This window comes from Camelina sativa, chromosome 2 (assembly GCF_030686135.1).
Source record: "Camelina sativa cultivar CO46 ecotype springtype chromosome 2, ASM3068613v1".
NCBI lineage: Eukaryota > Viridiplantae > Streptophyta > Magnoliopsida > Brassicales > Brassicaceae > Camelina > Camelina sativa.
Window position 1 is genome coordinate 26,328,132 of NC_141881.1, and position 12,484 is coordinate 26,340,615.

The 12,484-nt window shown below is 33.3% G+C and overlaps 1 protein-coding gene and 1 long non-coding RNA gene across 2 annotated transcripts; one reads left to right on the plus strand and one right to left on the minus strand.

Annotated features, from left to right (window-relative positions):
• Nucleotides 1–3,022: 3,022 nt before the first annotated feature.
• On the plus strand, nucleotides 3,023–7,872 carry LOC104734005 (protein SMAX1-LIKE 5). The gene is made up of 4 exons (XM_010453522.3): nucleotides 3,023–3,517; nucleotides 3,612–4,969; nucleotides 5,918–6,143; nucleotides 6,234–7,872. Exons 1-4 carry the CDS (start codon nucleotides 3,416–3,418, stop codon nucleotides 7,710–7,712), a joined length of 3,165 nt encoding a protein of 1,054 aa, XP_010451824.2. The 5' UTR covers nucleotides 3,023–3,415; the 3' UTR covers nucleotides 7,713–7,872.
• Nucleotides 7,873–9,982: 2,110 nt separating this feature from the next.
• On the minus strand, nucleotides 9,983–10,596 carry LOC147949228 (uncharacterized). The gene is made up of 2 exons (XR_015574417.1): nucleotides 10,404–10,596; nucleotides 9,983–10,214 (listed from the first exon to the last, which is right to left on the minus strand). It is a non-coding gene; the product is annotated as an uncharacterized LOC147949228 (long non-coding RNA).
• Nucleotides 10,597–12,484: the final 1,888 nt, after the last annotated feature.

Here is a 12,484-nt window from a genome sequence, read left to right on the forward strand (position 1 = left end):
TCTTTCAAATTAGAGCTTTGACTACTCACATAGAATTAGTATCTAAACAATGTAGTAGTAGAATAATAACTTGGAAAACAATTATTACCAGTTTACCATGCACGGACTATATCTATTTGTAGTAAAGCTTCATTAATGGAGTTCTCTTGTAATGAGAACAAGAGTTTTTGTCCATTATATCTTGTAATACGGTTCGTTTAAGAATGTTTGGTGGGAGAATTTCACATGCAAACATATCTAATGTGGGCAAGCGAGAGATTGCTTGAAATAGACCAATCCTCGAGGGATATGCGGGCAACCATTCTAATCTTGGTCCCCTTAGCCACTTTTTCAATCGAAATCTTTTAAAGTTTCTTTATATTAAAAAATCAATCAAATTAACCATGAAGAATTTTTTGGAAACATACAAAATATTATTAGTCACAGTAGTTAGTTCGTCATTACCAATATGCAAAGTTCGAAACATCTAGTTAACCAAAAAATTATTCTAAAGCTAATTTTGGGCGGCATTCTTAGTTTTGCTTCTTTTTATAGTTCTTTTAGTTAGTGGAGATAAAGAAGAATTAAAGTGGGTTGTTGGGATTTTTAAGGTAAAAACTTGTTGGCAGTTTCTGTATGAGACAACTCAAAAATATACATTCCCCCAGTTTGTTTTGTTTTGTTTTGTTTTTAAAATTGTATGTTTTGTGGATTTTGCGGTAATAAGTAACTTAAAGAAACATATGAACTTTGTTTGAATTAACTGATAATTTTAATTAAGATTTTCATTCTGTTGAATCTAATTTGTATGGGTAGATAAATTTTAATTCTACAAAAAAAAAAGAGTAAGGCATCTAAATTTAAAGAAACGTATGAAAAGTATCTAAAACTGAATCTTAAGTCTGATTTATTGGCCTGGAGATATAGGATTGGAGAGCTCATTTTTTAATGTACGTAAGTTCACATTACCCAACTAACTTGAAGTATAGTGCATATAACATAACTAAAAGGTTGAACCAAAAGACCCCGAAGTGAACATATAGTAAAGTAACTAAACAAAATATGGCAGATTGGCAGATGAAGTTCAAGGTGCAATATATTTCGGTCGATGCATTTAGTCTGATTGAAGTGTAATTGCTAAAATGATGAGCGTTTTAGTAATCTAGAAAAGTGATAATAGTCATAATCATTTCAACTAATTTTTACTATAGTCAGAGAAATCATATTTGAAATCAAATTAGTGGGAGTTATTGGTTTAAGATTTGATTAGAGTTTTAAATATTTGAAATGTTATGTAGAATCTGTTGTTATTAGATCAAGATTTTGTTAAACTCTGTTAAAGTTTAGTGTTATTAGTTTGTGATTTGTAAAAAGTCATTTAAAATCTTAACAAATCTGGGTTATTGGATTCAGACTTTTATAAAGTTATGAAAAGTTTTGTGTTATTCAATTAAAACAAAAGAATCTAGGATTGTTAATGAGTTCAATGATTATGTTATTGGTTCATGATTTTAGACACTTTCTTTACAAAATAAAGTCATGGAGAATATAATAAAAATACAAGAATTGTTTGGAAGACTTTACAAGATTTTAGAAAACTATTCAATAAAACTCTCTAGCAATCTTTAACAATCTTTCACTTATTCATTTTTAATGATTTTGTTGAACTCTTCAAAAATCTTCATAAATCTCAAACCAATAGTTGACTTAATCATATTTCTATAGTATGTTCAAATTTTTTTTTATGAATACTTGTATAAGGAAAAAACTTTGATTGTTCTTTGTATTTATTTTGGTCAACTGAATTTTTTTGATCGTGTAACAACTAAACTATTGATTCCAATAGGGCCTTATGTATAACAATCTCTATTTCTTGTTTATTAGGGTAAAACAATCTCTATTTCATGCTTTAATTTGATAAACATTTTACCAAACTTTTTTTTATCTCGATCCTTTTGGAACACTTAAGTCATCCAAACGTCTCGTTCTGCTATAAATAGTAATAACCCCTTTTACGTTTCAGAACTAACATTGAGAGTCAGCATATTACACAAATTCATTTGTACCAAACAAAACCTTCATTTACCAATGCGATTAATGTATCCAAAACACATTTATGACCAAATTAACTTGATTGAAGTTTATAGAAATAAATAATTTTCTTTATTTTATGGTACCCAATAAACCAAAAGGGAGAGAGATGAGACAGAAGGTTGCTTTTGCAGTATTCCGGGAATGAAATGCTGTCTCTCTCCTAGGATTGGCGTGAGTGAGTGAGAGAGAGAGAGAGAGAGAGACTCCCATTCCTCTCTTTTGTCCTTCTTGTAATTAATTGATTTTCACTATTTATCATAAAAATGGAATATATTTTTTGAATAAATATTTATCATTATATAAAATGCCTTTATTTGAGAAGATTAAACAAATGAGAGACTCTAAATAACCTTTTTAGGACCAACCTAAAATATACATAAAAAGATCAAGAAGATCTTTGTTTGGTCACTCCTGCGCACATCAATGCAAAAAGAGACTTACGTCTGTTAACCAAATAAATAAAAATCACTACTTAACACAATGTTAAATTCAATCTCATCTAGTATTAATTTGATAGTTTCCGACTTAATTAGTAGCAAGTTTAAGATAAAATAAGTGTTTCAAGTTTTCTCATAGCCTTCTTGAGTTTTTCTCCACAAGTTGTTAGTTAATGTGTAAAATGATAAGTATATTTTTTTTTATAAAGAAGACAGCTTTTGATGCTCTTATTCGCTAATAATTACCAAAAATTAAAAGAGGTATGATGAGTACACTGAAGCTGCACTGTTACTGTAAAACCAAATGAGAGGAGAGGAAAAAAGAAAAAGAGAGAAGACAAAAAAGTTGAGTGAAATGCAAAAAATCAAAAGCATACAAAAGCTGCTCATTTGTCCAAAAAGAAACCCATCATAAAGTAAAAGCATTATGAGATCAAAACCCCTCAAAAAAAAATTAAAAAATAAAATTTCACTTTTTTATGTAATAATAAATAATTTCAAGAATAGGAACAGAAAACACAGCATGAAATAAGTATAAAGGAACCAGCTTGGTCTTATTTCCTTATCTGTCTAAAACTCTCTTAAACCTCTCTCTCTCTCTCTCTTCATTTTTTTCTCTTACTTATCTTCTTCTTCTTCATAGATCTGTTCCTCTCTTCTCTCATTTTCTTGAGTTATCTCTCTCTTACGAGTCTTCTTCTTCTTCAGTCTTCAAACATAAGAAAGGAAGTTCCTTTTTTTACTTTTTCTTCACTTGTGGGTTTATCTTATTCGGGGTAGGGGGTTAAAGGAGGAAACTTTGGGTTTGGATTTGAAGCTTTTAGTGAAATCAGAAAGCTTTCGAGTGAGGTTTTTTCCAATTTCAAAACGTGGGGGTGGGGGGTTAGGGTTAGGGTTTACAAGTTATGCGAACAGGTGGTTATACGATTCAACAGACACTCACAACAGAGGCTGCTTCTGTTTTGAAGCACTCTCTCACTTTAGCTAGGAGAAGAGGCCATGCTCAGGTTTTTGTTTAACTCAATCTCTCTCTCACTTTAAAGTTTTGATCTTTTTGATGTTTCATCAATGAAAAAAGTTTTTGTTTTTTTGTGTGTTCAGGTCACGCCTCTCCATGTTGCAGCTACATTATTGTCATCAAGGACAAGTCTATTGAGAAGGGCTTGCATCAAATCTCACCCTGGTTTTTCAACTAATTACCAGTTTGCCCCTTCTCGTCTTCATCATCATCATCATCATCACCATAACCAAAACCATCCGCTTCAGTGCAGAGCTCTCGAGCTTTGTTTCAATGTCGCACTCAACCGGCTCCCTACTGTTCCTGGTCCTATGTTCCATGGTCAACCTTCTCTCGCAAACGCTCTTGTCGCTGCACTCAAAAGAGCTCAAGCTCACCAGAGACGAGGCTGTATCGAGCAACAACAACAACAGCAAACGCAGCAAACGCAGCCTCAAACGCAACAGACGCAGCTTCTTGCTGTTAAAGTGGAGCTTGAGCAGTTGGTTATCTCCATCCTTGATGACCCGAGTGTGAGTCGGGTCATGAGAGAAGCCGGGTTTAACAGCACCGCCGTGAAAAACTGTGTCGAAGACTGCTCCGTTTCCTCTGTCTTCTACGGCGGCTCCGTCGCCGGAGTTTTCTCTTCTCCGAACTCTCCCGATCAACAACAACAACAACACCACCACAACAACATCAACCGATTTCACCACTACCAAAACCCTAAAGATTTCAACTTTATAAACCCTAACTTCCCTTTATGGCAAACCCATTTCTTAAACCAATCTCCCGACCAAAACCCACTTCTCATCTCCTCTTCCTCCTCTCACCATCATCATCAACAACAACAACGCCTGAGAGAAATCGATCTGAAACTCGTCGTCGATGTTCTTCTGAGGAAGAAGACGAAGAAGAAGAATCCAGTGATCGTCGGAGACTCAGTTTCGTTCACGGAAGGGTTCGTCTCAGAGCTAATGGCAAAGCTAGAGAGTGGAGAAATCGATCAAACCGGTGATCTAAAGCAAACCCATTTCGTAAAGTTTCAGTTTTCACCAATGGCGTCCAAGTTTATGAGGAGAGAAGACGTAGAGACGAACATAAAGGAGTTAAGGAAGAAAGTTATGTCTCTGACGGCGAGTGGCAAAAATGTTATTATCTTCACCGGTGACTTAAAGTGGACAGTGAAAGAGATTACCAACAACAGCAATGGTGGATTAATCGATGAGATCTCTTCGTCTTACAGTCCATTAGATCATATAGTTGAAGAAATGGGGAAACTAATCGCTGAGTTTAACGATGATGATGATTGTGAAACCAAGAGGGTTTGGGTAATGGGAACAGCTTCGTTTCAGACGTACATGAGATGTCAAATGAGACAACCTTCGCTAGAAACACTGTGGGCACTTCATCCTGTCTCTGTCCCTTCGTCTGCTAATCTTGGCTTAAGCCTTCATGCGACAAGGTAAACTCTTTTTCTTTACTTTTTACCATTAATTACTCTTAAAAGTAAAAATAAAGACAAAAATATCAGTCTATTTTTTCACAAAAGTGAACTCTTTTTTTCGTGATGTTGGTCAAAAAGGGATTGCGTAGATAGTGACACTAGCTAGTATATCTATGTTTAAACTTACAAAAAAATCGAATCTTTGTGTCTAGTTTCAAAAATAATAATGTGATAATTTTCTTTTTTGAAAAAATATGTTGTGTGTTTTGCAGTAGCTTGCTTGAAAATGGTCCTTTTAGAGTCTGTCTTTGTTCTCTGACTTACTCAGATCAGTGTCTCATTGAAGCCAAAACCCCTCTGTGTCCATGCCTGTCCATTCACACATATACAGTTTCATTGATTGTAAATATTTCTTTTTAAAAAATTGGACCTACATAGGAGGAGTCCACCTAAGTGTAGCTGGTAGGTAAATTATAGAGATATGACACTTTTTATTCGTTCTGAATTTTTGGATGTTAGAATTTGAAGATATTGAGATTGGTAGAGTAAGTAACTGATTAGAGAATATGCGTTCTAGATATTATTTGGTGTAATATTCAAATGGATCATTTTGCTTGTAGACAAAATTAAAACATCGTAGAGAATATATCCTGCAACTGGAAGATAATAAAGCTTGTAACTTTTTGAAATTATAATGTTTTCTTTGTTTTGTTTTGTAGCATTGCGTGGACACTTTTACCCTCTTTTACCACTTTGGTTAAAATTAGTCTCAAGTTTTTTTTCTCTTTTATGTCTGAAAGCTAAGAGACCGTTCTATAATAGGGAAACATCTTGTCCTGTTGTCTACAGAGCTCTTTTAACAAGAATCCAAAACCTCTTTTTTACTTTTCTGTTTTGTTTTCTCAGATGTTTATTCACCATAATGCCACTGACCTCTGGTTTTTGACCGTTTGTTTTTATTTGCAGTGGGCATGAGGCACGGACGATGAGTAGTGTTAATGCAACAAAGTCCTTTTCTGGTTATAATAATAAAGCTGAGGAGGTAGAAGAGACAATAAGCTCTGTTCTAAGTTGTTGTCCTGAGTGTGTTACTAGCTTTGAGAGAGAAGCAAAAGCCCTTAAAGCTAACCAAGAAAAGCTCTTGCCTTCTTGGCTCCAATCTCATGATGCAGACAATAATTCCTCACAGAAGGTAGACTAATTTGAACTTAAATTCCATTGAATAAATGATTGATTCAGCGCTAAATCGAAATCTGGTTTTTGTGTTTTGATTGTGTTGTAGGAAGAGTTAATTGGACTAAGGAGAAAATGGAACAAGTTTTGTGAACATCTACATAGTCAGACAGGACAATTGAGTATGATGGGCAAAAACTATCCCTACGGCTTGCCTTATGGATCATCAAATGAGTCTTCGAAATCAATCTCGTTGATAGATTCGTTGGGTTTAAAACCGAACCAGCGAGCTACAAACTCGATTGCCAAGTTCAGACGTCAGAACTCTTGCACTATTGAGTTTGATTTGGGTGGGAATGAGTACGAGAAGGGTGAGTCAATCAATGAAGCTGAAGATGACAAGGGAAATGAGACGATCACTCTCGATTTGGGACGTTCTATGTTTCGATCAGACTCTGTAACAGAGAGGGGAAAGAAGATGAGTGCTTTGGTCAAAGCTTTGGAAGAGAGTATTCCAGGGCAAACTGTGACAATGCGTCTGATAGCTGAGAGTTTAATTGATTGCGTGTCAAAGAAGAAAGACGGATGGATCATGATCGAGGGCAGAGACACAGCAGCGAAGAGGAGATTAGCTCGTACTGTATCTGAATCTGTTTTCGGATCTTTCGAGTCTCTGGTTCATATTGACCTTAAGAAGAAAGGCAACGAGTCAAAGGTCAGCTCGGAGACCCTACTTGCTTGTGGATTGGAGAATCATGAGAAGGTTGTTTTCTTGATTGAAGACATTGATCTGGCGGATTCTCGTTTCTTGAAACTCCTCGCTGATCGGTTTGAGGAGAAACGGAGGATGAAAGGAGCCATTGATCATCGCCAAGCAATCTTTATTTTGACAAAGGAGGATCCGAGCAGTGCGAGAAACAGAGACTCTGTTTTGCAAATTGGCTTGGAGGTCACGGCACAGTGTCCAGGGAAAAAGAGAAAGCCCGAGTGGGATTTACCGTTTAGGGAAGGGAAGAATTCTAAAGCGGGAGAGATCGAGAACGGGTTTTGGATCAAGAAGGAAGTGTGCTCGAGGCAATCGAGTTTCAACAGCTCTTATCTCGACCTGAACATAAAAGCTGAAGAAGAGGGAGAAGGTGAGATCAGTCCTATTACAAGCGATTTAACCGGAGAGGAAGAGGATACAGAGTTCTCTTCCAGCAACTTTCTGAACCGGATTCAAAACCGGTTTGTCTTAAACCGGTCATGTGAACCGGGAATCGAAAAGGCGATGATAACAGCAGCTTTCAGGGAGGTTTTTCCGGAAGGGGAAGAAAGAGGCGGAGTTAGGTTTAGCGTGGAGGAGAAGTTAGTGGAGGAGCTGTGCGGTGGTGGGGGAGGATACATTCAAAACGGTGCGTTTGAAAGTTGGTTAAAGGAGGTTTTTCAAACGGGGTTACTAACGGTTAAAAAGGGAGAGAAAAAGGATACGGGTGTAATTAGGATGGTGTTTGGGGGTATAGTTGACAACAAAGGATATGGTGGGGGTGTTGGTGGGTACATGGGTACATTTCTTCCGAACAAAGTCCAAGTTTCCAAGTTCGAGTAGATCAAATCTTTCTTTCTTTCGGTTTAGTTTTTCTTTTGTTTTTTTGTTCTTTTCCTTTTTCATCAATATGTAAAATTTCCATTACTAATGTGGGGGTTTAACTGGTGTAACTCGTTTTTTACCTTTCTTTTTTCCGAATGTAATATAAATGCGTTTCAAATTTGGATTGTTTTTTGATATTTCAAAACCACTTATTTAGGCATATAATGTAAAAATTAACATCTTGAATTATGAATGCTGTTAATGGTAGTTGACAATGGAACATAATGAAGATTAAAGATAGTTTGATGAAGAAGATACTGAAATAAAAATGGTCATGAACTAACCGAATGCAGAGCCAAATAGGTTGGCAACTTGGGAGTATACATATTTAGGATTTTATATTGTAAAGTGAAGTTATTCGTTGACACATATACACAATGTTCTTTTTTTTTTGGACCAAACATATACCATATTCAAATCAGTTTTATAATCATGCTACATTACATGGTGACTTGCAACCGAAGTAAATAATGTGGAATCTTGAACTTAAACAATTTACGGTCAATTGTTTTTAATATGGAGACGATCTTGTGGTCCATGCCACATATGTGTGCTCGCTCTCTTTGAAAAGAAAATTGATAACGTAATTTTTTGCCATGAAAATCTAATTGAAGTTTTGGACACACTTTTTATTGCGTTTATGAGAAAACAAAAATCTAATTCAGGGTTTGATTTTAAAAATTCAGATTTTCTATTATTAATCCGACGATATCTATAATACAATTTTGATTTTGCTTTAATTTTTGTTTTTTTAAAGTACGCTTTGTTATTTTCTAGACGTTATCTTATGATAATTAACCAATAATTTTTTTTTTTTATTTTAAAGGATTTTTAATCTATTATCCTATGTATAACATAACGTTATACGTGGAATCTACCAGGAAGTAAATCTTTGTTGGGACTTGGGATTGTCTATCGACTTGCAGGTCCAACTTTTGTCCAAGTTGGTGTAAGTCATGGTTAATTAACCACCATGTTAATCCAGACATATGCACAATTTGAAAACCAAACAAAAATATAATTTATAATATTATGAATTATCAAATTTTATATCATTTGTTATACGATTAAAAACTAAACTATTTTGAAAGTATTATATAAATACGTAGTTTTTAATTATCAAATTTTATATCATTTGTTAGTTTATATAAAAAACTTAAATTGTATATTTAAATCACATAGTAAAATTTCATTTTTATTATTTATAATATTTTATTATCTCAAATGCTTAAAAATACTAATGAAAAAATATTATCAAAGCTGAACAATAAAAAACAAATAACTTTAAGAGATATGTATAATGTATGTATGATTATATTTAAATAAGTTATATATTTTTATATTGTATGATTTGAATAAATAAAAGTGTAAAAAATGTTAATAACATTTAAATTAAATTTTTTTTTATGATTATCAAATAAATTTAAATTAATTAATATATTCTATTATACAATAATCCGCACATTTGCGCAGGATATTATCTAGTATGAAGAATTGGGAACTGTTAGTGTTGGTGCCTGGGGCACCATTGGCCATGGAAAGTAATCCAGCCTTATCATGTATCAGTGTGAAATTCTCATCTTCAAATTCACCACCATAGATGCTCTCACCTCCAGTTCCATTTCTATTGGTAATATCACCGTCTTGAGCCTTAAAATTTATCGCAATTTCATGGATATAAGAGTTCTTGAGATGGAGAGGTTTTCGGTGGTTTTTCCAATACCCTTCTCACCTGTGCAAAGGGCATGGAAGTTTTCGGCGGTTCTGGAGACAACATCAGCGAAAAACTCAATCACAACACGCGCGTTGAGCATATCTAAACCGATTGAGAAATCCAAAAATACTTTTGGATTTCCCATCCAAACAAAGAAAATTGAAATCCCTAAATCTTGCAATGATAATCTAACTGAAGTTTTTTTAAGCAATTCTTTATGGTGTTTATTAAAAAAGTAAAAATCTAACTAGAGCCACAATGTATTCGGGGTTTGATTTTTAAGTATCAATACTCGCCCTGGGCGTTCGGCTGGTTCGGGTTATTCGGGTCGGTTTGTTCGGTTTTGGGAAAATTCGGTTTTTGAAAAATCCTGCCGAATTGAACCGAAATTAAATTCGGTTCGGGTTGATCGGTACACGGTTTATTCGGGTCGGTTATTAGGTTTTAAATCAATTCCGAATTCTAACCGATTTTTTTCTAATTCGGTTAATTTGAACCGAATAAATAAAAAAAATTAAGATAATGGACTAAATTAACAAAAAAAAATTTACAAACCACCAAAATAATAATGGACCTAATAAACCGGCCCAAAACAAATTAATTAAATATCAAACAAATCCAATAATTACAAGCCCAATAGCCAGATCCATTAGGGTTTTCCAGATCTGATGATGTGCCGCTGCGGGGAACTATGACGGCGGGCTGAGACGGCAAAGATGGATGGTTCCGGGCATGCATTTTTCCACCTGCAAAGAACACAAACACAAGAAAATAAAAAAAACCCAGAAGATTGATGGATAATCTCTGATTTGAAAGTAGAAAACTCAAAGCGTAAAGTTCTCCAAATCGAATAAGAAGTTATCAAGATATAGAAAGAGCTTACAGAGCAAAGAATCAAACATGGAATCAATTAAAGACCGAGAAGAAGAGCTTACCCTTGAGAAATTTTACAGGTTGAATCTCTGATAAAAGTCTTCTTTCTTAACCGCGACTGAGAATTGAGAGAATGAAAGAGGATGTACAAGATGTGATGATGATTATTAATTAGATCGGAGAGAAATATGAACTGGAAGTTTTTCTCTCTCTCAATCGCAGAAAGCAGAGGCGAAGAAGAAGAGAAACAAAACTAGGGTTAATAGTTTAGGGTTAGGCTTATATATGGCTGCGGATTTTAATAAACTGATCGGTCCGATTACTGAACCGAACCAAACCGAAATCCGATTCCTCAAATTAATTGCGCCGAACGGTTTAACTTCCTTTCTTCGGTTTATACCAATAACCGAAAATTTCGGGTTGTCCGGTTCGGTTTGTTCGGGTTTTACCGAACGCCCAGGGCGAATCAATACCCTTCTCGCACAAATTACACATCCCAAATTACACCGACAATGATTTTTTTAAGTATGTCATACATAGGTTAATCGAAAATTCTTTTAGACTAAGATATACAACCATAGGTTAATTACCATTGTCGGTGTCAGTGACAATGATTTTTTTTAAGTTCAGTGACAATAATTAACCTATGTATGACATACTTAAAAAAATCTTACTACACACTTTATTTGGGATTTGATATTAAAATTTCGGACTTCGTAATATTAGTTCTACAAAGTCAATAATTTTTGACTTTGACTTTAACTTTATTGTGAATCGTTATATAAGAATAATTAATCTATGATTTTATCTCAAAAAACTTAACTCTATGACTTTGATTTATTTTTAATTAACCTCCGTATAAAATCAAGTATGAAGTATACATGAAAGCCAACCAAAAAAAATCATTTTGTACCGTTTGTCCAACTATAGATACAACTTATGTCAACTTATTCTACTTGTACATGCACAATTTTGAACATCAGAACAATAATATAATTTAATTATTTAAGATATTATGAAAAATCAAATTTATATTATTTATTATAAGAAATAATATCTATAGAATCTGATAGTGAAAGCTATAATTTCCAAGTTTTAATGTTTAGAAGATGTGATAATATTTAAGTACATTATAATGATATTGTGTGCTACTTGTGAACGATTTGTACATAAGAATATTCTTGACCGCCAAACCCTCATTGACCAAAAGAAAAGAATTTGATTTACTGAAAAAACATCTAAGATCAAAATTTTTAAAGACACTTTAGTAAAGATTGTCATGGTTTATGTAGTTAATGACACGTCAAAATGTTGAGGTGGATTAACTCATGAGTATTTAGTTTAAGAAATCGCTGATAACATGACAATAACTAAAACTTCTGTTACGGCCTAATCAAATTAAGTTGTTTACAATTTTTGAATTTAGTTACACAATTTTTAAAGAGAAATACTTTAAAATAAAATTAAAATAAGTTTTATGGACAATTAGAGCACATACATTATTAAACTTCTAAAAATATTATTATTTGACACATTACAATATTTTAAAATTAATTTTTATGTTTGAAATATTTATTTTACATTTAAATTATAGTTTTGAGGGTGTAAAATTTAATATTTATAGTTTATGATTTAATTTTGAAAATTTAGTTTACGTAGTTGATGAAAGCAGATGGTATAAACTCATTAATCAAGGCAGATGGTGAAGGTTACTCGTCAGTGAAGTAATACAAACCAATGATAAACCGGAAAAATAAAATTTGAAATTTTTTTTCTTTTGTTTACAATTATTGTGTTTTTATTTGTTTAATTTGTGATACCATGGATGTTTTTGTTTAAATAAATTTGGGTTAACTATTTCTATATATCTGCATTGTGTTTAACTGTTTAATTACAATGGTGATTACAATTTTGACATCCTGTTTTCACGTGAGTGTTCATTTATTTTACAAAAATCCAGATAAATGGACCAAATGATTAACCGTTACAATATTAGTCTATAAACAAAAAAATATTTTGTTTCGATTATATACAATCTTGAATAAAATTTTATATAAATAATGCCTAAAAGTTTATAGATTTATATAAGTCATATAACTGTTTTTTCATACTGTAATAATAAATAAATTTTTATTACAAAAAA

Excerpts from the sequence above, each read along its gene's own strand:
- LOC104734005 (XM_010453522.3), top strand. The coding sequence starts at position 3,416 with ATGCGAACAGGTGGTTATACGATTCAACAGACACTCACAACAGAGGCT. Across the intron at positions 3,518-3,611 it reads GGAGAAGAGGCCATGCTCAG|GTCACGCCTCTCCATGTTGC; the intron begins GTTTTTGTTTAA and ends TTGTGTGTTCAG. Across the intron at positions 6,144-6,233 it reads ACAATAATTCCTCACAGAAG|GAAGAGTTAATTGGACTAAG; the intron begins GTAGACTAATTT and ends ATTGTGTTGTAG.